General features: G+C 43.5%; 1 protein-coding gene across 2 annotated transcripts in view; it reads right to left on the bottom strand.

Moving 5' to 3' along the window:
- Positions 1-553: 553 nt before the first annotated feature.
- CDC123 (cell division cycle 123) overlaps positions 554-25,604 on the bottom strand; it is a 50,757-nt gene continuing 25,706 nt past the window's right edge. For both annotated transcript variants that reach the window (XM_008990908.5, XM_008990909.5), the window contains 7 exons: positions 21,927-21,975; positions 15,558-15,633; positions 13,431-13,553; positions 12,214-12,242; positions 4,113-4,241; positions 1,746-1,883; positions 554-821 (listed from right to left, as the gene is read on the bottom strand). In XM_008990908.5, the coding sequence (XP_008989156.1) occupies positions 795-821; positions 1,746-1,883; positions 4,113-4,241; positions 12,214-12,242; positions 13,431-13,553; positions 15,558-15,633; positions 21,927-21,975 (571 nt within the window). In that variant the 3' untranslated portion in view covers positions 554-794. The remainder of the gene's footprint in view (positions 822-1,745; positions 1,884-4,112; positions 4,242-12,213; positions 12,243-13,430; positions 13,554-15,557; positions 15,634-21,926; positions 21,976-25,604) is intronic.

The raw sequence follows: 25,604 nt of genomic DNA, 5'->3' as shown, positions 1-25,604 counted from the left end.
GTGCTGCACATCTGTAATCCCAGCACTTTGGGAGGCCAAGGTGGGAGGATCCCTTGAGGATCAGGAGTTGGGAGACTAACCTGCCAATAGGTGAAACCCTGTCTCTACTAAAAATACAAAAATCAGCTGGGTGTGGGGAATCCCTTGAACCAGGAGGCAGAGGTTGCAGTGAGCCGAAACTGTACCAACGCACTCCAGCCAGGGTGACACGGCGAGACCGTATCAAAAAATAAAAATTAAGGCCAGGTGCTTGGCTTAGGCCTGTAATCTCACCACTTTGGGAGGCTGAGGTGGGTGGATCACGAGGTTAGGAGATGGAGACCATCCTGGTCAACATGATGAAACCCCCATCTCTACTAAAATACAAAAAATTAGCCGGGCATGGTGGCACGTGCCTGTAGTCCCAGCTACATGGGAGGCTGAGGCAGGGGAATTGCTTGAACCCAGGAGGTGGAGGTTGTAGTGAGCTCTCCAGCCTGCCAACAGCAAGGCCCCATCTCAAATAATAATAATAAATTAAAAATAAATAAAGACTGGGTGGAAGAGCAATGTATTTCATAGAAAGTATTTTATTATCAGAACAGTTTGGTTTCCTATGTTTAAGATCTATTTATTATGTTATTTTTTTATAAGTAGCAAAGTCCCTCCGTTGTTTCCCCCAGGTACATGAATATAAAAACCGGCTGATGTCCACACTGGCCACCCCACCCCACATCAGGTTTAGCAGGAAGTTGTGGCTGATGAGCAGCTCCCGGAGTGGTGGGGGTTCCTCTTCTCAAGCTCCAGCACGCTCATCAGTCATCCTCTTGCTGATTTCTCTTCTGTCAGAAAAAAACCAAGAGGCGGTTAAAACAGCACATGCTCCTTGGATGTCTGCTCAGCCAAGATCACGTTTTCTGTCAGCAGGTGTAATTTTCTAGAGGTCCCGGCGATAGATGGCAATGAAGGTGATTAAAAACTGTCATGGAAAACCATGCTTTAACTAATTTATTCAACCAGTTTTATCACTTTGATTCCTGAGCAAATTATGCTCAGGTATTTGAATATTTTCTTCTGTACATACAAAAACTCCTATACAGAAATCCACTCAGAAATATAAATACTCACATTCTCTCGAGTAAAATCACCACCAGAGCAGAGGCGTGGTCTCCTTGAAGCCCACTAACTATATACATACTTTCTTTTTTTTTTTTGAGATGGAATCTCACTTTTGTTGCCCAGGCTAGAGTACAGTGGCATGATCTCAGCTCACTGCAACCTCTACCTCCTGGGTTCAAGCGATTCTCCTGTCTCAGCCTCCTGAGTAGCTGGGATTACAGGCGCCTGCCATCATACTTGGCTAATTTTTGCATTTTTAGTAGAGACGGGGTTTTGCCACATTTGCCAGGCTGGTCTCAAACTCCTGACCTCAAGTGATCTACCCACCTCGGCCTCCCAAAGTGCTAGGATTAAAGGTGTGAGCTACGGCGCCTGGCAATATACACACTTTCTTCAAAGTTACAAGTATTCTGAAAAAAGTTCAAAAGGCACATACGGCCCAAAAACATGTTCTGTCATTCTAATCAATAAATTATGCCTTCAGCTCCTATTTCACATTTAATCAGAAAATGATCTAACTCAGTAACTCGGTTCCATTCATAACCATCGAAGTCTAGGTGATACAGGACTCAGTGAAATATCATACAAAAGCCAATCTGAAGGCTCATTTGAAAAGATGGCCAGCACACCAAATGCACAGACTTTACCAGCTTCAAGAAGTCTATTAGTTTGTAAGCGTCCTCCCCGGTAGAGAGGTCGACAAAGTCCTTGGGCAGCCGGTAACTCAAATAGGGGCTGGGCTGGACTGTCACTTCACTGTTTGTGCAACGGAAAGCTGGGGAATCCTGTACAAAGAAGAAAAAGGAGAAAGAATGTCAGTCCTTTATTTTTAAGCCTATTCTCCCAACTAAAAAAGAACCTAGCAGAACAATTTCAACTCCATGTTTTCTTCTGTGCATGATAAGGAGAAAGGAAGATTCTAAAGTTAAAATGGCCCAGGCACAGTGGCTCACTGCAGCCTCGACCTCCTGGGCTCAGGTGAACCTCATGCTTCAGCCTCCCACGACTGCAGGCACATGCCACCACACCCGGCTGATTTTTTTTGCTTTGTAGTACACACAGGATCTCACTACATTGCCCAGGCTGGACTCAAACATTTGAGCTGAAGCACTCCTCCACCTCGGCCTCCCAAAGTGTTGAGATTACAGGCTCAGTGGGCTGCTGCACTCAGCCAAAAGTATTATCTTCTTTTATTTTAAGACAAATTCTCCTCTGTTCTCAGGCTGGAGTATAGTGGCACGATCTCTGTTGCTCACTGCAACCTCTGCCTCCCGGGTTCAAGCGATTCTCCCACCTCAGCTTCCCAAGTAGCTGGGACTACAGGTGTGTGCCACCATGTCCAACTCACTTTTGTATTTTTAGTAGAGATGGGGGTTTCATTATGTTGGGCAGGCTGGTCTTGAACTCCTGGCCTCAAATGATCCACCCGCCTCGGCTTCCCAAAGTGCTGGGATTACAGGCATGAACAACCTCGCCCAGCTGCCAAAAATATTTTTTCTGAGATGGGAGTCTTGCTCTGTCACCCAGGCTGATCTTGGCTCACTGCTGCAACCTCTGCCTCTGGATTCAAGCAAATCAGGAGAATTCAGGCTGCCTCAGCCTCCCAAGTAGCTGGGATTACAGGTGCCCACCACCATGCCTGGCTAATTTTTTTTATTTTTAGTAGAGATGAGGTTTCGTCATGCTGGCCAGGCTGGTCTGGAACTTCTGTGCTCAGGTGATCTGCCCGCCTCAGCCTCCAAAAGTGCTGAGATTATAGGCATGAGTCACTACATCTGGCCCAAAACTATTTTTTAAAAGATATAAAATCCTCATAAGAGAAGACTATACGAAAATCTTGGGAGACATAAGTGCCTGTGTAGCACAATCTCATTTATTTACAAAGCTCTATATATGTATTTAAATGCATGTTATATATCAAAATATAAACAGTGGCTCTCAAGCTGGTAGAATCATAGCTGATTTTATAATTTCCTTTAAGAATGAGCACATTATGTTAATAGCAGAAAACAGCTCTATAAAGTTGTTTAAAGAAAGGTTGGCTGTGAAACTGAGAAGAAAGGAGAGAGTGGCGGGTGAAGAAACCAGGTGGAACACTGTTTTGTTTTTCAGATGGGCGACATCTGAATATGACTAAATATGGACGGACAGAAGTTGGTACAGAGGAAGAGTTTGGGAACAGAGCAGAGGCCATCTGGAGAGAGAGGGGGACACAGTGTCCTGAGGGGAGATGAGAGAGGGGGACACAGTGTCCTGGGGGGGGATGAGAAAAGAGGACACAGCGTCCTGGGGGAAGATGAGAGAGGGGGACACAGTGTCCTGAGGGGATATGAGAGAGGGGGACACAGTGTCCTGAGGGGAGATGAGAGAGGGGGGACACAGTGTCTTAAGGGGGGAGATGAGAGAGGGGGACACAGTGTGCTGGGGGGGGATGAGAAAAGAGGACACAGTGTCCTGAGGGAGAGATTAGACTGAGGAAGAACAGATAAGCTTGTAGGTGTGATGAGAAATCAGCTAAGGGAATTCTTATCAGTGGGTTCCCTTTTCCTGGAAAGAGGAAGTTAAATCAACTGCTGTAAGGAAGGAAGGAAGGAAGCTGGGAGATGTGAGGGGTGTGAAGGCATGAACCAGGCACTGTGGACATGGAGGAGAAGGCTGACGGGAAACTGCTGGTGCACACGTGTCCCTGTTCTCCATCAGCCTCAGCAGCTGGGGCTGCGGTCAGAAGGAAGGGACGCATGTGCTGATCTCAGACCAAGATTCCTCCAGTGGGTGTAACAGAAGCAGCTCAGAAAAAGAACTAAAAAAAGTGATCAGATGATCCTTACTTCCATATATAAAGTGAAGTGGCACACCCTTCTTTGACCGCCACCAGGGGCAAGTGAGCTATCAGTCAAGCTGTGTTACACGCTGCACATACCAAGGGTCCTGGCCACTGCCGCCTACCTATGCGTCTGAAGAGCAAGCAGTCAGTAGACTGGAAAGGTTTACGTTCTGTCTTAAAAATGCCTTACCTGCCCTTGAGCATCTACTTCACTAAAATCACCATTTAAGTTGTTCTCAGATGTCAGTTCTTCCCAGGTGAACAGCAGTGAATCTGTGACTTCGCCAAATGGATTAAAATCAATTAGCCACACCTTCCCCTGGAACAGAGAGAGAAAAAACATAAAGAAATACAGTCTGTATTCTGTCTTCTTAGAAAGAAATACTTTTTTATTCGAAGACAGGGTCTCCTGCTGTTGCCCAGGCTGCAGTGCAGTGGTGTGACCACGGTCTGCAACCTGCACCTCCTGGGCTCAAAGGCTCCTCCTGCCTCAGCCTCCTGAGCAGCTGGGACTACAGGTATGGGCCACCACATGCAGCTAATTTTTGTATTTTTTTAGAGACAGGGTATTGTACCCAGGTGGGTCTTGAATTCCTGGGTTCAAGTGATCCTCTCACCTCGGCCTCCCAAAGTGCTAAGATTACAGACATGAATCAAGTCACCCGGCCAGAAAGACAGTCTTCATATTATTCTAATCTTAAAAATCTTAGGACTTATTTCAAAAGATCATCCCTCTAGGTCCCATCTGAGAAAGGGCCACCTGTCTGAATAGAGTAGACAGAGATCTAAGGGAGGGTCCCTGTGAATGTAGAAAGAAGGGACCCACAAAAGCTCTGCCTAAGAGATACCTTCTAACTCCAGCCTCAAACCACATTGGAACTTTAAATCCAATGCGGTGGCTCACGCCTGTAATCCTGGGCACTTTGGGAGTCTGAGGTGGACAGATCACTTGAGCTTAGGAGTTCAAGACCAGCCTGGGCAACATGGTGAAACTCTGTCTCTGCAAAAAAAAATTCAAAAACTAGCTGAATGCAGTAGCACACACCTGTAGTCCCAGCTACTTGGGGGGCTGAGGTAGGAGGATCGCTTGAGCCCAGGAGGTCAAGGCTGCCGTGAGCTGTGTTCACAACACTGCATTCCAGCATGGGTGACAAAGCAAGACCCTGTCTCAAAAAAAAAAATTCCAGCAGGAAAGGGAACTGTCACCCAAAGGCTCAGCGGCTGTGGTCTGACCAAAGTGCTTTCCCCGGAGCCTTCAGTGCTCTGTTCAGGGGAGCCGGACAGAGTCAGGCAGAGCCTTCAGTGCTCTGTTCAGGGGAGCCGGGCAGAGTCAGGCAGAGCCTTCAGTGCTCTGTTCAGGGGAGCCGGGCAGAGTCAGGCAGAGCCTTCAGTGCTCTGTTCAGGGGAGCCGGGCAGAGTCAGGCAGAGCCTTCAGTGCTCAGTTCAGGGGAGCCAGGCAGAGTCAGGCAGAGCCTTCAGTGCTCAGTTCAGGGGGAGCCAGACAGAGCCAGGCAGAGCCTTCAGTGCTCAGTTCAGGCGAGCCAGGCAGAGTCAGGCAGTGCCTGTGGCTCCAGACTCGGGAAGGACCGCAGCCGAGGGCAGATTTTTTAAAAAACATATCCAAGTAGAAGATGCTGTTTTCTTTTCTCCCTCCCTCTCCCTCTCCCTCTCCCCCTCCCCCTCCTCCTCCCCTTCCTTCCTTTCTTCCTTCCTTCTCCTTCCTCCCTCCTTCCCTTTCTCTCCCTCCCTCCCTCTCTCTCTCCCCCTCTTTCTCTCTTTCTCTCTCTATTTCTCTCTTTCTTTCACAGTCTCACTCTGTTGCCCAGGCTGGAGTGCAGTGATGCAATCTGGGCTCACTGTAACCTCTGCCTCCTGCTTCAAGTGTTTCTCCTGCCTCAGCCTCCCGAGTATCTGGGATTACAGGCATGCATCAGTATGCTTGGCTAATTTTTGTATTTTTAGTAGACACAGGGTCTCACCATGTTGGCCGGGCTGGTTTCAAACTCCTAACTTCAAATGACCCTTCTGCCTTGGCCTCTGAGTGAGCCACTGTGCCCAACCCGAAGATGCTGTTTTCTTTCTCTGTGAATGTAGTAGGTGTTCAGTCTACACAATAGAGCGTGACGGCATACAGAGGGGAGGTAAAAAAAAATCACGCCAACCTCTGAAAGAAATGTCTACCTCATCCTGTTCTGAAACCACAGTGGGCAATCTAGTGACTCGCCTCAGGGAAGGGTCACCTCTGAGCTGGGGGCACTGTGCTGAGGTAAGGCTGGGGCCTCTGCGCAGAAAACAGCACAGCACTGACACACAGAGAGTGGGGGGTACGTGGGCCACAGTGCCAGGAATGACAGCCACGGCGTCTGATGACAAAAAAATAAATAAGTCCTATTGACTTCTCTCACAGAAACATTTGTGTATTTGTGCCATTTGGTTAATAATGAATTTGTTTTTTCTATAAATGTGTTGCTGTCAAGTCCTGAGCAGGTGTGTGTGCGTGAAATTCCAAGCACAGAGACCGCTGAGCCAGCATGCCTCGTATCTGGCAGTTTCTCAGCTGAGTGAGAGCAAAATCTTCAGAAAGATCAAACACTGACCGGGCGCGGGGGCTCACACCTGTAATCCCAGCACTTTGGGAAGCTAAGGCAGGAGAATCACGGGGTCAGGAGTTTGAGACCAGCCTGGCCAACATAGTGAAACCCGGTCTCTACTAAAAATACAAAACTTAGCCGGGTGTAGTGGCTCACGCCTGTAGTCTCAGCTACTCGGGAGGCTGAGGCAGGAGAATCGCTTTAACCTGGGAGGTGGAGGTTGCAGTGAGCTGAGACTATGCCACTGCACTCCAGCCTGGGTGACAGAGTAGGACTTCATCTCCAAAAAAAAAGAAAGCTGAAACATCTTATTAGGACTTGCTTCAAATACCAGAAACCTCTAGGAAGTGGCAGGGGCCCACTGCAGGATGTTTTCACCACACCCCATTTAGGTAAGTTCCTCATTGTATACAAGCCCCAGGAGACACCCTGCAAATCTCTCTCGCCACCTGAGTTACTTCCTCACCTCCATTCGGCACCCACTTCTTCATTCCTAGAACTACAGGAGACACTATCGGCCATCAGTGTACTTCTTGGTAATGATGTCGGCTTTATTTTCGAGAACACTGCTAAGATGTCTTCAATATATGTCACGATAACAAAATGGGCATTTTCTAAACTCCAAACCCGTTCTACTTGACTTCTTATAAAACCATCTCATTACTTTTTTAAACGGTTACATCTTTAGTACAGAAATATGCCACGATGCAAAAAACCAAAACACATTTTTTCCTTTTTTTTTGAAACAGAGTTTCGCTCTTGTTACCCAGGCTGGAGTTCAGTGACACAATCTGGACACACTGCAACCTCTGCCTCCTGAATTCAAGCAATTCTCCTGCCTCTGCCTCCTAAGCAGCTGGCACTACAGGCATGCTAATTTTCTGTTTTTGGTAGAGACAGGGTGTCACCATGTTGGTCAGGCTGGTCTCCAACTTTTGAACTCAGGTGATCCGCCTGCCTCAGCCTCCCAAAGTGCTGGGATTACAGGCATAAGCCACTGTGCCCGGCCCAAAACACATTTTTAAGTGAAAACAAACCCCCACTGTTAATTGGCAGTGTACTCTGTAGCTCAGAAGCTACCTTCTAGTACAAAAAAAGAAATAAGCAAATAAAAAAACACAGCTATAATCAGGCCTTTATAAACTAGGAGAATCAGGATTTTATAGCTATAACTGTTTTATTTTATTTTTATTTTTGAACAGAGTCTTGCTCTGCTGCCCATGCTGGAGTACGGTGGCATGATCTCAGCTCACTGCAACCTCCTCCTTCTGAGCTCAAGTGATTCTCCTGCCTCTGCCTCCCCAGTAGTTGGGATTACAGGCACCTGCCACTGTGCTGGACTAATTTTTGTATTTTTAGTAGAGACGGGGTTTCACCATGTTGGCCAGGCTGATCTTGAACTCCTGATCTCAGGTGATCCGCCTCCCTCAGCTCCCTAAAGTGCTGGGATTACAGGTGTGACCCACCACACCCGGCCATAACATGTTTTTCATGTGACATATCAAGCACAAACATCCTGAGAAGTTAATTCTGCTTTGAAGAATCCAACAAGCAAGGAACAGTCAGACTAACTGTCCTTGTACCAACTGACTGTCCGCCTACCCCAATCAAGCTCTAGGGACCAGACACTGTGTTAGGCACTGGGGTATGAAGGTCAGTAACACAGATTCAATTCCTCCCAAGACCTCAGGCTTGAGCAGTATCATATCTCCACCTCCCCAAAACAGAATCAAAACCATCCGGCAGTGGCAACGTGCAGGGTTTTTGCTTCAAGAGAGGCCAGAACGGGGCATTGTGATGGTGGAGAGCACACAGGAGCATCTGCCTACATGTGCAAGGGAAGGCTGTAAATGCTTCCCAAGGACCTGGGCACCTGAGGAATAACAGCAATGCTCTGGGAGGAGGAGGGTGGTGCTGGTAGGAAAAGCGACCACATAATAAGAACAACGACCTTCACATGCAGAGGCCATGGCACGACAGCCTGATGTGGGAACAGGTTATTTTGGCTGGAGTGTGAGATATGGGAGTGCTCCAGCTATGGTAACTCTCAAGGCCTGCTGTTCCAAACAGGATGAAATTCATGCTACAACAAGCCCTTTAAATATGTCACTGAGATTATGAGAAAGACCGGGAAATCCCCAGGGGCCAGAAACAAGAAGAACCCAAAGCACAGAACTAAGTGTATCAACTATACTGCTGTGGACACCATGGGAGGGTTTCCCAGCAGATCGGCCACAGGAAGGGAATTAGAACTTAGACACAAACTCCAGAGGGCTGCAGCCTCAGGAAACGGAGTGCCAGGAGTCAGTTCTCCTCGCAGGAGACGATGACGCTGCCTTTCTCTGAATGAGTTTTGCGGAGCAGGGTAGGAGCAAATGAAAAAGCCAAAATGGCCGGGGCAGTGGCTCAAGCCTGTAATCCCAGCACTTTGGGAGGCCAAGGTGGGTGGATCACAAGGTCAACAGATCGAGACCATCCTGGTCAACATGGTGAAACCCCGTCTCTACTAAAAACACAAAAAATTAGCTGGGCATGGTGGCGCATGCCTGTAATCCCAGCTACTCAGGAGGCTGAGGCAGGAGAATTGCCTGAACCCAGGAGGCGGAGGTTGTGCTGAGCCAAGATCGAGCCATTGCACTCCAGCCTGGGTAACAAAAGTGAAACTCTGTCTCAAAAAAAAAAAAAGAAAAAGCCAAAATGTAGGATCTTTGGGATTCTCACAAACAAAAGAACCAGCTCACTAAATATGAACTCCAAAATTGATTTACAAAACAAAACAGAAACAACCAACCGGAATGAGAGTCTGTAAACGCAACAGGGATTAAAGCACACGGAACTTGGGAAATCATCATCAGTCTGAAGGACTGTATAATATATTGGTGCTAGACAAAAAGACTAAGGTGATCCATACAACATACTGAAGAGGAAAAACTAATAAACATAAAAGTACTGTAGGAAAGAGAAGCAGAAATTTTTCTTTTATAAGCAAACTTCCCTGAGTCCTTAAACTCCTTCTGTAACCTCAACCGTCTCTCCAATCTCTGAAATTCTGCAACAATACCAAACATGCAAAGGAACAAACACCAGACAGAGCCAACACTGAAATGCAGACCAAGAAATTACAAAGGAACTAGACAAAATCCATGGGGAGGCATTTTTTTTTAAATTATGGCTCAAATTCAAAAGCCAGAAAAGAAACAATATATGTGATCTTGTTCACAGCAAAAGACTAATGACAAAGGCCTCATCTCCAGAATACCTCAACAGTGCCTGTATTTTGAGGACAATAAGGCAATAAAAAAAGTGAAAAAGACGCAAAGCAATGGTTTACCGAAACTTAAATATATGAAAAGATAAACTTCAACCTCATTCACTAAGAAAAATAGAAACAGAAATTACACTGAAACATCATTTCTCTATCAAACCTAAAAAACCCCGAAGAGCGTGGCCCTCTATTATAATGGCAGGCGCTGAGGAAACCTGCAGGCACTGTGGTGCATTCCTGGGGGATTTGGTCAGGTGTAACCTCTAGGGAGAGTCAACTGCAGTATCTGTCAAAATCGAAGTACATTTCACTTTTGAGCCAGCAATCCCACTTCTAGGAATTCACCCTGTAGATTCACCTGCAGCGTGTGAAATAACATGTGTACAGGGTTATTCACCTGGCAGTAGTCTGCAGGAGGCTAGACACCACCTACTACTGTTCCCTGATAGGCATGATAGGTCTGAGCATGGCTCACGGCAGCCTCAACCTCCCAGCATCAAGCCATTCTCCCTGCTCAGCTCCAGGGAGTAGCTGGGGCTAGGGGTACAAACCACCACACCTGGCTAATTTTTATGTAGAGACAAGGTCTCACTAGGTTCAGCCCAGGCTGATCTCAAACTCCTGGGCTCAAGCCATCCTCCCGCCTCAGCCTCCCCAAGTGCTAGGAATACAGGCGTGAGCCACCACAAAGGCCTAAAGCCCCTCTCTCTCGTAACTCTTAACACACACCATCATCTTTGAAGACAAAAAGGTGACAATATAGTGATGTCTTTTGACTCAACAGAGTTAAATCAACAGTTAACAGTTATTCTGGACATGACCATATGAGCCGTATCTTTTTGTCTAAAAGTGATTCAAAGATGTCCGAAGGTGATTCAGATTCAAATGACTGTCTTACTACAGTGAGGCTAATCTAAGCCTGGAGGGGGAATGAGAAATATTCTGCTGGTGTGTAGGTGACACACGGGAAAATGCATCACCAGACAGCATTCAGTGACCTAAACTTCTTTATAAAGATTACATGTCTTAGACAGTGAAACCTCTGCTCTAGAAATTCTTCATTAAGTCAGCAGGAAGTAGCTTTACTAATAAGTCACTTTGACTTTTTCCTTACAGAAGGTTTTTTTTTTTTTTTTTTATCACTTTTAAGTTTGCTTTGCTTTTATTTTTTTGAGACAGTCTCACTCTTTCACCCAGGATGGAGTGCAGTGGTGTGATCTCGACTTCCTGCAACCTCCAACTCCCGGGTTCAAGTGATTCTCCTGCCTCAGACTCCCGAGTAGCTGGGATTGCAGGCGCAGGCTACCACACCCGGCTGATTTATTTTTAGTAGAGACGGGGTTTTACCACGTTGGCCAGGCTGGTGTCCAACTCCTGATCTCAGGTGATCCGCCTGCCTCAGCCTCCCAAAGTGCTGAGATTACAGGCATGAGCCACCATGCCTTTAAGGAATAAACTACTCTAATCCTCTTTTGTCTAAAGATAAAAGTAATTCAAACTGTCAGTCACTTTTAGTTGACTAAAAATAATTATTTAAATATCAAGTGACAAACTCCTGGCCACATTTAAGTGTGCAAACTGAACTATTTTAAGCAGGCCCTGACCTCCGACACAAATGAGAACCTGGATGTAAGGTGCCCATTTTACCTGTTGAATAAAGAATCCCTAAATCATGGTACACCATGATTTCAGATATTCTGTCTCCTAATGTTAGGCATATTTTAAGGGAGATTTTTGATCATGGTGAATTTCAAACACCTTAGTTGGTTTGAGAAAATTTTGAGCAAGGGATGGTGTCTCGGTCTGTCACCCAGGCTGGAGAGCAGTGGCGCAATCAAGGCTCACAGCAGCCTTGAACTCCCGGGCTCAGTGATCCTCCCAGCTCAGCCTCCTGCATAACTGGAACTACAGGCACACACTATCTAGGCCTGGATAACTTTTTTTTTTTGAGGCGGAGTGCACTTTGTCCCCCAGGCTGCAGTACAATGGCGCCATCTCAGCTCACTGTAACCTCTACCTCCTGAGTAGCTGGGATAATAGGCACACGCCACCTTGTATGGCTCATTTTTTTGTATTTTTAGTAGAGACGAATTTCATCATGTTCAGGCTGATCTTGAACTCCTGACCTCAAGTGGTCCTCCTGCCTCCCAAAGTGTTGGGATTACAGGTGTGAGCCACTGTGCCCAGACTAGGCTATTTTTTTTTCAGTAGAAATGAGGTCACGCTATGTTGCCCAGGCTGGTCTCAAACTCCTGAGCTCAAACGATCTCCTTGCCTTGGCCTCCCAAAGTGATGGGAGTACAGGTGGGAGCTACCGCGCCCAGACAAAATATTTTTTGAGCCATGGATCCTTCACACACATAACAAAGGCAGGCTCTGCCTGCTTATAAAAACAGCTCTTATTTTAAAGAATATCAGATAGAGTTTTTACTTACCCTACTGTCTCTGTATATATCGAACACAACTGTAAAGCAGAAAAAAACTCAGTTATTAACAAACTAATACTTTATGATGTAAATCTCCTTTTGAAAATTAAAGTATGTTTTAATCAAAGACAGCAGAACATAAATGATCTTGAGGATTTAATGCTTCTAAATCTCAAACTTCAAACATAAAAAGCCATCCTGCAATGTTTTATTTATCTAACTTTGCTTTACTTGTTTCTGTTCCCAACCATAATCCTGTATATTTAAAAATTCAAACCAAACACCAACATCACCAACCAGTTCCCATTATAAACTGGTTCTGTGGGAAGGAAGGAAGGAGTCACTGAGCAAAAAGTATCATCGATCACTGATCTGGGAGAATATGATGAGTAAAGTTTATACTAGATAGCATAAAATCTAACTAGGCTTGAAGCATGCATGATTCATCTTATTTTAAGTCAAATCTGCCACAGGGCCCAGTCTTGGCAAGTAGAGAAAATGTAAATCACAGCAGATATAATTTTCAGATGTATGAAAACTCTCACACAATATACTTTCAATTCCTAAAAACAACCCACAAATGTTTACTTTGTAACTGGTGCTGTCTTTGATCACTCAAAGAAGCTAGAAAGGTAGATGGACTTTGTTCTCTGTAGATAGCCCCTTTGAAATACACAATCAAACATCCAAAAGATGTTTGATTAAACATTAAATATTAAGAGAATTGACTCAGTAGTAAAAATAGATTTTAATTAAGATGAAATTAACATTGCTGGCAAGGTGGCTCACACCTGTAATCTCAGCACCTTGGGAGGCCAAAGTGGGTTGTATCACTTGAGGCCAATAGTTCAAGAGTAGCCTGGCCAACATAGTGAAACCCCAACTCTACTAAAAATACAAACAATGAGCCAGGTGTGGTGATGTGCACCGGTAGCCTTAGCTACTCAAGAGGCTGAGGCAGGAGAATCACTTGAACCCAGGAGGTGGAGGCAGCATGAGATCACACCACTGCACTCCAGCTGGGTGACAGAGTAAGAGACTCTGTCTCCAAATTAAAAAAAAAAATTAACATATAAAAACCATAAAAAATAACAAATAATAATACAGTAAAATGTTTAAAATACAGTACTTCAAATCTAGTTATTAAGATATATACCATAGTAAATGAGGTCCAGTAACATTATAAATTTCATTTCATTTTACTGAATCAGTAAAAAAATACTCACAGTCTTCATCTAAGAATTTATACTGTATGTGTTTCTTGAAAAAGTCTTGTATGCCTCTGCAAATATCTTCTTTTTGTTTAGAAATATGATCATAGTATTGTGTATAATCTCTTTGAGAAATACCTGCCAAGAAAATATTTTATATTTTGTTATTACACGATATTCTTTGCAAACACATCAGCATGTGATTTAAACATGTTGAGGAAAGAACCACTATGGAGATGAGATCGCCCTGACGGGTGCTGCAGTACACATGACCCAGCCATAGAATTTCACATGAACAGGTCAATCTTGAAGTTCTATACTGCCATGTCTTCTTACTTCTGGAATAATTTACTGTTTTGTTTTTTCTGTTTTTTGAGATGGAGTCTCACTCTATCACCCAGGCTTGAGTCCAATGGCGCGATCTCGGCTCACTGCAACCTCTGCTGCCTGGGTTCAAGTGATTTACTAGCCTCAGCCTCCCGAGTAGCTGGGATTGCAGGCGCCTTCGACCACGCCCGGCTAATTTTTTTTTTTTGTATTTTTAGTGGAGACATGGTTTCACCATCTTGGCCAGGCTGGTCTTGAACTCCTGACTTTGTGACCCACACGCCTCAGTCTCCCAGGATGCTGGGATTACAGGCATGGGCCATTGTGCCAGGCCTTTTTTTTTTTTTTTTTTTTTAAAGAGACAGGTTCTCATTCTGTTGCTGAGGCTGGAGTGCAGTGGCACAGTCATAGCTCATTGCAACCTCCACCTCCTGAGCTCAAGTGACCCTCCCATCTCGATCTCCCGAGTAGCTGGGACTACAGGCATGTGCCAACATGCCTGACTATGACTCATTGTTTGATTTATTTGTAGAAACGGGGTCTCAGTATGTTGTGCAGGCCGGTCTTGAATTTATGGCCTCAAGCAATCTTCTAGCCCTGGCTTCTCAAACTGTTGGGATTACAGGTATGAGCCACTGTACCTAGCCCATGGAAATAGTTATTTTTATGGAGTACAACAGAAAGTATTCGAAATCACAAAAAGTCTTGTTACGTAAAAAATTAAAGCAGCCATTTTAAGCCTGCCCACATAATAAACTGCTGCTGCTCTGATTTCTTCCAAAGAGGTCTCTGCAAATTGGTATTCTCATCCACCTTCTTTGGGAAAATATAAAATATTCTTTACCAGATGTCTACCACAGTCAGCCTGTATTGCACAGAAGCAGTCTACTTTTCTTGTTTATACGTGTTACTTGCCCTTCACAGCCTGCTCTTTCAATCCACGGAAGAGTAAACACTCCTTTTTTCTGAGTGACTTGCTGACATGATTCCAAACACCCTAAAAGGACTAGTACACAAACTTCCTGAATGTGCTCCAGTCCTAGGGAAAACAGGGGCTTCTGTTCCTGAATCACGCCAACAGGATCCCTCCTTTAGAGTACTTACACTAGAGCTTCTTCAATAATATCTAGCAATATGAGAAATTAGAACACCCTAAATTTCTTTCAGGGAGGTTAATAGATTTCAACATCACTTTCAATGAATAAACAGTGCTGATTTGATGCTATTCAAATCCCACTTTTCTAGGCTGAAGATAAATTTTACTTCATGGAAAACATGCATAAACAAAATAAAGAACAACTTATCTTCAATAATTAACTTAATTAAATCATAGCAAACAAAATAGTAACCTGAGAGGACAGAAAATGGGTGACTCAGAAGAATACACTTACTTGTCCACATATTTTTCTCTTGCTAGAATAATAAATAGTGCCCCAATAATAGAAATAAAGGTTCCAAAACTTGGCTTTTTTTGATCCTTAAAATAAGCAGACTATTGCTAAGTACTGCTTAGGAAAATGCTATACAGAGTATTCCTGATTTTCTAAATCAGGGATCATGACAACCACCGTTTTTCTCTCTGGAATTCAGGCAGCCATGATTAACTGACAACACTGTTTCCTGTGGCAACTGAATATGGGCTCCGGCTTCCTGTCAACACAGCATTCCAGAGAGTCAGAATCAATCGGTTAAAGGTAGCATCTCAGATGAAAACGGACTGACATCCTCATCCTAATTACTGGAAATTTACTTCCAACAAAAGCTTGTCTTCTTTTAAAGATGACTTTCAAGGATAAAACAAACAAGAAAACTCACCAATAAGCTTGTTTTCCTTGACAAAACATCGAAACTCAGCCCCAGGAATCAATTCACACCATTTTCGGAGAACAAGCTGTAAACAAAGGTAAACATATTAATATAACGCAACTATGTGATGAGGTCTACTAGGCAATTTTATGTCAATACTGTATCTTAATGACTGCCATTATCAAATGGTTTTAAAACAAGAGGCATCATAAAACATTCTTAACATGAGATGTAGGGAATAAAGCTGTGATCTATTATTCTTTTTTTTTTTTTTGAGATGGAGTCTCGCTCAGTCGCTCAGGTTGGGGTGCAGTGGTGCGATCTCAGCTCACTGCAACCTCTGCCTCCCAGGTTCAAACGATTCTCCTGTCTCAGTCTCCCAATTAACTGGGATTACAGGTACGTGCCACCATGCCTGGCTAATTTTTTGTATTTTTGGTAGAGACAGAGTTTCGCCATGTTGGCCAGGCTGATCTCGGACTCCTGACCTCAGGTGATCCACCCACCTTGGCCTCCCAAAGTGCTGGGATTACAGGCATGAGCCACCATGCCCAGCCTTGTGATCTATTATTCTAATAACCATAAGAAAATTGTGCTAAAATTCTATGACAAAATGCATCCTTGTCACGTAACTGCCATTTTGAGAGCTGTGACATACATGCACACCACCAAGAATGTAGTCACATCTTATCACCACAGTGCCCATGTTCATTCATATGTTCTCTACCCTTATGGAATATCAAACACTAAAAGTAATTCCAGCTGGGCAGGTGGCTCATGCCTGTAATCCCAGCACTTTGGGAGGCTGAGGTGGGCAGATCTCCTGAGGCTGGGAGTTAGAGATCAGCCAGGCCAACATAGTGAAATCCCACCTCTACTAAAAATACAAAAAATTAGCCAGGTGTGGTGGTGGGCGCCTGTAGTCCCAGCTACTAGGGAGGCTAAGGTAAGAGAATCGCTTGAATTTAGGAGGCAGAGGTTGCAGTGAGCTGAGATTATACCATACTGCACTCCAGCCCGGGCAACATACCAAAACACCATCTCAAAAATAAAATAAACTAAAATAATTCTAAAGTTGTCTACCTTAAGTACCATGAGGCAATCCTTACTTTGATATGATTATTATTGAGGTTTGCCACAATAAATCACCAAAATAACTCTCTTACTATTTTCTCAGTATTTTAAAGTCAATCAATTCTACCCTTGGCCTAAATCACAAATGGGTCTTATCTGTGTAATTAATAATTATTGAATATATATAAACTCTCATGTACTATTGAACTGTTCCAGTTTTAGAAATAGTACAGCTGGCAAAATGTATGCTTCTTTTTGTGTGTTTATAAAGCTCTTTGGTGACAACCAGTCCTGTTCTTCTGCAGCACGGACTGATAATAAATGGCTGGCAGCCCCAGCCTCCCTTACCCTGGACAGACCACTCTGTTTCAAGACCTGTGAAATGGAACTTGAGTGACTCTTAACTCAGTATTCCCCTACGTGGTTCCCAGAGTTTCTTGGGCATAACCTTCCTAAGCACAGAACCATGCCGTACCATGGTGACCTACCACAGGTCTCTCTTGCCTACCAAACGGTAAATTGTCTATGGGTAAAAAACTAGATTTTATTTATATTTGTGTTCCCAGCGCAAGTATGTAACATATAGCAGGTGTCTCAGAAATGTCTGTCAAATGAAGCAGCAAATATATAAGCAGCCACTAAAGATCATATTATAAAAATATTTAATGACCTAGAAAAATACATATACTATTTTAAGTAAAAATAAGCTATAAAATGCCATGCAAAGTATTTTATAAAGAGAATGTGCATATACACACAAACATGTATTTCCTTTTTTGTTTTTTTAAGATGGAGTTTCACTCTTGTTGCCCAGGCTGAATGGCATGATCTCGGCTCACTGCAACCTCTGCTTCCTGGCTTCAAGCAATTCTCCTGCCTCAGCCTCCTGAGTAGCTGGGATTAGAGGCATGCACCACCACACCTGGCTACTTTTGTATTTTTAGTAGAGACAGGATTTCTCCATGTTGGTCAGGCTGGCGTTGAACTTCCTGACCTCAGGTGATCTGCCCACCTTGGCCTCCCAAAGTGCTGGGATTACAGGAGTGAGCCACCACATCCAGCCACAAATATGTATTTCAAGAAAGGGAAGTTAAAGACTAAAATGTTAATAGTGAGGATATATTTCTGGGTAGTAGGCTCTTTATATTTCCTTGATTGACTGATTGATTGATTGATTGATATTGATTGATTTAGAAGGAGTCTCACTCTATCATTCAGGCCGGAGTGCACTAGCACAATTTCAGCTCACTGCAACCTCCGCCACCTCCCGAGTACCTGGGATTACAGGGGTGCATCACCATGCCCAGCTAATTTTTATATTTTTAGTAGAGACAGGGTTTCACCATGTTTGCCAGGCTGGTCTCTGGTCTCGAACTTCTGACCTCAAGTGAGCTGCCCACCTTGGCCTCCCAAAATGCTGGGATCACAAGTGTGAGCCACTGCAAATGACCATATTTTCTTGTATTTTCAAATTTTTGGTAATAAGTTTCTTATCTTAAAAACCAGGAAAATTTCAGGTGGGACATTTTATGTATTAAAAAAAAATTTTTAAATATGTCTTAGAAATTTTAAATGCACTGATTTCATTTTTCATTTATTATAAGCTTTTAGTCAAGCCTTATTATCTGATTTTTAAAAAAATATATAATTATTGGGGGCCGAGCGCAGTGGCTCACGCCTGTAATCCCAACACTTTGGGAGGCCGAGGCAGGTGGATCACAAGGTCAAGAGATCGAGACCATCCTGGTCAACATGGTGAAACCCTGTTTCACTAAAAATACAAACAATTTTCTGGGCAGGGTGGTGCCTGCCTGTAATCCTAGCTACTCAGGAGGCTGAGGCAGAATTGCCCCAACCCAGGAGGTGGAGGTTGCAGTGGGCCAAGATCGCACCATTGCACCCCAGCCTGGGTAACAAGAGCAAAACTCCGCCTCAAAAAAAAAATATATATATATAAATATATAATTATCAAATGGATCTCAAACTAAAATACTACACAGTTCTTATCTATTAAAAGCCCTTACTGGCATATACATACATAATTTTGTATACATACATGTTATATATACATATTTTGGCTACAGTGATTTTACTTAGCAACAAATAAATAAGCAATTATAGCATGCTAACAGTACTTTATTAGAAAATTTGCATAATGTTTATCAAAATATTATTTTATACAGGTAATAAACACACTGTGGTTGATTTTCACAAAACACAGACGGGCATATAGAATGTCTCCCCACCCTGTCCCTCTGTCTTTCTCCTCAGAGACAACCAGTGCTATAGGTTTCTTCTATATCTTTCCAGATATATCCTATGAATACATAAGTATATATAAAGAAAGTGTGTGTGTGTTTTTTTTTTTTTTTTTTTTTTGAGATGGAGTCTCGCTGTTGTCAGCCTGGGCTGGAGTACAATGGCACATTCTTGGCAAACTGCAACCTCTGCCTCCCAGGTTCCAGCAATTCTCCTGCCTCAGCCTCCCAAGTAGCTGAGATTACAGGTGCGTGACACCATGCCCAGCTAATTTGTGTATTTTTAGTAGAGATGGGGTTTCACTATGTTGGCTAGCCTGGTCTTGAACTCCTGAACTCAGGTGATCCCCACCACCCCCCCGGCAAAGTGTGGGGATTACAGTCCTGAGTCACCATGCCCAGCCTTTTAAAGACACACAGTATTTTAAATACACACAGACAGGAGAAAACGATACACAGGATTCTACTTAAAACTTTTTTCATTTGAATTACCTGAAGGGTATCACTTTCCTATGCTTTTAAAACTGGGTTTTAAATCCTATACACATGATAATGCTATCTTTCCAAAATGGCAATAAAAAGCAAACTGCTGGTAAATTAATCTTGGAGGTAAATAATGTCATCTTTTTCTTTTTTTTCTTCTTTGAGACAGAGTCTTGCTCTGTCCCCAGGCTAGAGTTCAGTGGCACTATCTTGGCTCATTGCAACCTCCACCTCCCGGGTTCAAGCAATTCTCCTGCCTCAGCCTTCTGAGTAGTGGGGACTACAGGCTCGCACCACCACGCCCAGCTCATTTGTATTTTTAGTAGAGACATGGTTTCACCATATTGGCCCTGATGGTCTCGAACTCTTGACCTTGTGATAAACCCACCTTGGCCTCCCAAAGTGCTGGGATTACAGACGTGAGCCACCATTCCCAGCTGATGATGACTTCTTAAAAAAGACTGTGCCTCAGAGAAAGGCTAAGGAAACGATCTCTTTCTAGTACCTGGCAGAATGCACCACAGACAGGTCCTTAATACACAGATCTGTTTGTTGCGTGAATTAACAGCTATGACTATATCATATAGTTATAAAAGTGTTTAATAAGCTGGGAAAATGCTCACACTACGCTATTAAGTGAGGGGAAAAAAAATCTCACAAGTTGTATGTAAGACTCTCACCTATAACCACTCTCAGATCTAGCAATTGTTTGGTGACTTGGTAAGTAGCAAATTAATTAGTAAATTAACTGTTCCATGCACACAGTATAATCCTAAAAGATATGTCAGTATCTACAGTCTATATATTAAAAATTACTCATGCAGTGAGTCAACAAATTTTGAAAACACGTGTACATATATATACAAAAGTAGCTAGAAGCAAACAGACACTAAAGATATATTTTAAAAATTACTGCACTTATTTGAATTGGTATTATAAAACCAAAAATGAAAACACAATTTTCATGTAAATGTAAAAATGCAATTATGGAGCAAAGATGGCCATCTTCTTTTCAACAAAGAGTTTTTGAAAGTTTGCATTTTGACAATGCAAGTGGAAGAAGAACGAGGGATGAGAGCTGAACCATGGAGTCTACATTTAAAAGAAAGTTAGACCAGACACAGTGGCTCAGGCCTGTAATCCCAGCATTTTGGGAGGCTGAAGCAGGCAGATCACTTGAGGTCAGGAGCTCGAGATCAGCCTGGCCAACATGGTGAAACCCCAGCTCTACTAAAAATACAAAAATTAGCTAGGCACAGTGGTGTACGCCTGTAGTCCCAGCTACTCGGGAGGCTGAGGCAGGAGAATTGCTTTAACCTGAGAGGCAGAGGTTTCAGTGAGCTGAGATCAAGCCACTGCACTCCAGCCTGGGCAACAGAGCAAAACTGTGTCTCAAAAAAAAAAAAATTATGTTTCAGATCCATTCATGACAGGTGATGAGCAGTTAGATGCAACTAAGAACCAGATCAAGGTGTGTGAGTGAGTGAGTGTGTGTGTGTGTGTGTGTGTGTGTGTATTTTCAAAACTAGGAAAATATGGAATTAAAATTAAGGTTTAATATGTTTAAATTCATAAATTCCTAACAAAGTTGTTTCTTCACTATCCTCTTATTTTTTCTTTGTTTTTTTTTTTTTTTTTTTTTTTTTGAGACAGTTTCCCTCTTGTCGCCCAGGCTGGATGAAGTGCAATGACACGATTTTGGCACACTGCAACCTCTGTCTCCTCGGTTCAAGCGATTCTTCAGCCTTAGCCTCTGGAGTAGCTGGCATTATAGGTACCTGCTACCACGCCCAGCTAATATTTGCATTTTCAATAGAGATGGGGCTTCACTATGGTGGCCAGGATGGTCTGGAACTCTTGACCTCAGGCTCCCAAACTGCTGGGATTATAGGCATAAGACATCACACACAGCCTATCTTCTTACTCTTTTAAGGTATTTGTAAGGTGAGTGAACAATAAAAAAAATGGTAAAATGGGGCTGGGGCACGGTGGCTCATGACTGTAATCCCAGCACTTTGGGAGGCCAAGGCAGGTGGATCATGAAGTCAGGAGATCGAGACCATCCTGGCCAACATGGTGAAACTCCGTCTCTATTAAAATACAAAAATTAGCTGGGCATAGTGGCGCACACCTGTAGCAGCAACTTGGGAGGCTAAGGCAGGGGAATCACTTGAACCTGGGAGGCAGAGGTTGCAGTGAGCTGAGATTGCACCGTTACACTGTAGCCTGGCAACAGAGTGAGATCCTATCTCAAGAAAAAAAAAAAAAAAGAAATATGTTGAAACAATTAGGTGCAGCTGTAAGGAGTATAAAGGTGTTTGTTTTATTAAAGGTGTTTGCGTATATCCTGCAGCAAGTATGTACTGCACACATATATTGTGTGTATATATATATATATTCTATAGGTAGTATATATCCTCTTAAGTATATATGGCATAAAGACAAAATTTCAGTGGCTCTAGGTTCCCAAAGAAATTAATCTAAGAAACTTCATTTTGCTTAAGAATAAACAGCAATTCTCAACATCTTCATCCACAATTATCAAGGAAAATAAGTTTCTTACCTCATATTCTATAAACGGATCTGGAGAATCATCAGTACAATGAATAAACCTTTGGAGGAAGAAAAGGCAATTGAATCTTTTTTGTTACTTGTATCAGTTTATGCACACACATAACTTATATTTAACATGAGAGTAACGTTTTACTAAAAGCATCCAGACACAGGAGACTAATTCTAATTTGAAGAACATGTATTATGCCGCATTCAACGCTATGCATTAGCCTAGGCACCCTGAGATATTAACTAATTTAAGCCTCAAAACAAGGTTATGAGCAAGATTGTACTTTCCAGAATAATTTCTTCAGCTGGCGCAGTATTTGACAGCACAACAGGATGACTATAGTCAGCAATTTAATTGTACATTTAAAAAATAACTAGAGAGTGCAACTGGATCGTTTACAACACAAAGGATAAATGTTTGAGTGAAACAGATACCCCATGTTACATGATGTGATAATTATGCATGGCCTCTTTGTATCAAAACATGTCATGTACCCCAGGACGGGCGCAGTAGCTCATGCCTACAATCTTAGCACTTTGGGAGGCCAAGACGGGCAGATCACTTGAGGTCAGGAGTTTGACACCAGCCTGGCCAACATGGTGAAATCCTGTCTCCACCAAAAATATAAAAATTAGCTGGCTGTGGTGACGGACGTCTGTAATCCCAACTATTTGGGAGGCTGAGACAGGGGAATCGCTTGAATCTGGGAGATGAAGGTTGCAGTGAGCTGAGATCACGCCATTGCACTCCAGCCTACGCAACAGAGCAAGTCTTCATCACAAAAAACAAACAACAAAAAACACCCATCTCATGTACCCCATGAATATATACACCTACTGTGGACCCACACAAGTTAAAATAAAAATGTTCTGAGCTGTTATAACCAAAGAGACAGTATCATCTCCATTTTTCTGTCAAAAGGCAAAGAAATTAACACCAGAAAAGCCTAAATTTAGTGGGCCACACCAAGACTCACACTGTCTAACCCCTGATTCTCAATGAGGGCAGGAAGGCACTGTCATTGTACATGTTTTTGTTGTGGGCATCTTGGAGTGAAGCCAGCAGTTACTTCTCCCTCAACGTAAAGTGGGCCATCCAAAGCCAGTTAATGCAATCTTCCCACGCATGCCTGTCTCAAACTCGGATAGGTCCATTCAACCCTCCATTAAGTATACTGCTTCTTCCTCTAAAAGTCCTGTTTCATGGCCAGGCTTGGTGGCTGTAATCCCAGCACTTTGGGAGGCTGAGGCAGGTGGATCACGAGGTCAGGAATTTAAGACCAACCCAGCCAAGACGGTGAAACCCTGTCACTACTAAAAAGACAAAAAAATTAGCCAGGTGTGGTGGTGCACACCTGTAATCCCAGCTACTCGGGAGGCTGAGGCAGAGAATTGCTTGAATCTGGGAGGCGGAAGTTGCAATGAGCCCAGATCATGCCACTGCACTCCAGCCTGTGTGAGAGAGTGAGACTCAGTCTCAAAAAAATAAAAGAACCAAAATCCTGTTTTATGAACAATGTTTCATATTGATTATCAAATGTACCCCCACGCCAAAGCCTGGGCTAGGCAGTGGGAATGTTAAAATGAAGACTCTTTCGTCCTGCATGAGGTTAGTCTGGCAGAGAAAGCTGAAAAGCACACACAGAATTTTCAAAACACTGGAGAAAAAAATACTCTGACAGCACCAAGGAAGAACTGATTCCCTGACCGCTGTGCGTGGGAGGGAGCGGTCGTCAAGACGGGGTCCAAATTTAAAGCACACAGAACGTGCTAAGGTAGGCAGGGCAGTGAAGATCTCACCCAGGGCACTTGGACTTCATTATACAGATGATGGGGAGCCCTCCCAGGTTGCCACCCTTCCCCTAAACTGTCCAACATTGTGCCAGGGCAATTTGAGAGCATTCCTACAAAGGTGGACACTAGATTACACAGAAACAAGAAATGAATGGGAGGTGAGGAGACAGAAATACACCCTTCAGAGAAGCTTGACAGGAAAGGCAGGAAAGGGGGAAGACATACAGAGGAAAAGAGATGTTTAGGTGACTATTTCTAGTTTTCATTTTTTAATCTTTAAGAATGACATGATCGAATGTCATGAAAATGTAAAAAAAAAAAAAGAAAAGAAAAGAATGAACTGAATCAGCAGAGAGGGTATGACAATATGGGAGAGAAAAGAAAATGAGATGGGCCAGGCGCGATGGCTCACGCCTATAATCCCAGCACTTAGGGAAGCCAAGGCGGGCGGATCACCAGGGGTCAGAGTTCGAGACCAGCCTGGCCAACATGGCAAAACCCCATCTACTAAAAATATAAAACCTAGCCATATGTCATGGCACACACCTGCAGTCCCAGCTTCTCGGGAGGCTGAGACAGCAGAATCACTTGAACCGGGGAGGCAGAGGTTGCAGTGAGCCAAGATGGTACCACTGCACTCCAGCCTTAGGTGACAGAGTAAGACTCTGTCTCAATAAAAAAATAAGAAAGGGAAAAAAAAGAAAATGAGATGGCTTATACATGGTACATAACTTGTTGTATTAACTTGTAATATATATAACTTGCAGTCAAGAGTCTTTTTAAAAAACATACAAACAAAAACACTTTTAAAGATGGCTTAAGTCATTTACAGTCACAACTGAATTTGATGATTCTTAATTTCCCTGAATATGTGATTGAGATGGAATTCTCTGTAATCAGTTTTGACTGATACTACAAACAGCAACAACTTTAACTTACTGGATTGGCTGAAATCCTGAGAACACAGAATTTCCATTACCACTCTAATTGGGCACTGACTGATAAAAGATGCATTGCCAAGAAAAGCAAATATTAAGGTGTTTTTCTAAAAAAGCCAGTGAGTTTTTTTTACATTACTGGGATTTATTGAACACTTATTATGTGCCAGGGACTGTATGAAGTATTTTACATTTGCCAACTCATTTAATCCTCACCATATCCTATGACAAAGTGCTATTGTTATCCACGTTTATCACATGAGGATACCAAGGCTCAGAAAGGTGGGATAAAAAGCGCGGGAGAGAAAGAGTGCACTAAACCCCATGCCACACCATTTCTCTCAAGAATTAAGATTCTCCAGCTTTTGTTTTGTTTTGTTTTGTTGTTGTGTGAGACAGAGTCTTGCTCTGTTGAGCCCAGGCTAGAGTGCAGTGGAGGTGATCTCGGCACACCGCAACCTCTGCCTCCCTGGTTCAAGCAATTCTCCCGCCTCAGTCTCCCAAGTGGCTGGGATTACAGGCGCCCGCCACCACGCCTGGTAATTTTTTTCTATTTTTAGGAGAGATGCAATTTCACCATATTGGTCAGGCTGGTCATGAACTACTGACCTCAAGTGATCCGCCCGCCTCAGCCTCCCAAAGTGCTGGGATTACAGACGTGAACCACTGGGCCCGGCCTCTGGGGCTGTTAAGTTTTTTCTTTTGAGTCAGGATCTATCGCCCAGGCTGGAATCCAATCTCGGTTCACGGCAATATCCGCCTCCCTGAATCAGGTGATCCTCTCACCCCAGCCTCCTAAGCAACTGGGACTATAGGTGCACATCACCATGCTTTTTGAGGTTGCAGTGAGCTATGATCACACCATTTACATTTTTTGTAGAGATAAGGTCTCACTACATTGCCCAGGTTGGTCTTGAACCCATGGACTCAAGCGATCCACCAACCTT

Source organism: Callithrix jacchus, chromosome 7 (genome assembly GCF_049354715.1).
Source record: "Callithrix jacchus isolate 240 chromosome 7, calJac240_pri, whole genome shotgun sequence".
Taxonomy (NCBI): Eukaryota; Metazoa; Chordata; class Mammalia; order Primates; family Cebidae; genus Callithrix; species Callithrix jacchus.
This window is presented reverse-complemented; position numbering and strand designations above follow the sequence as displayed.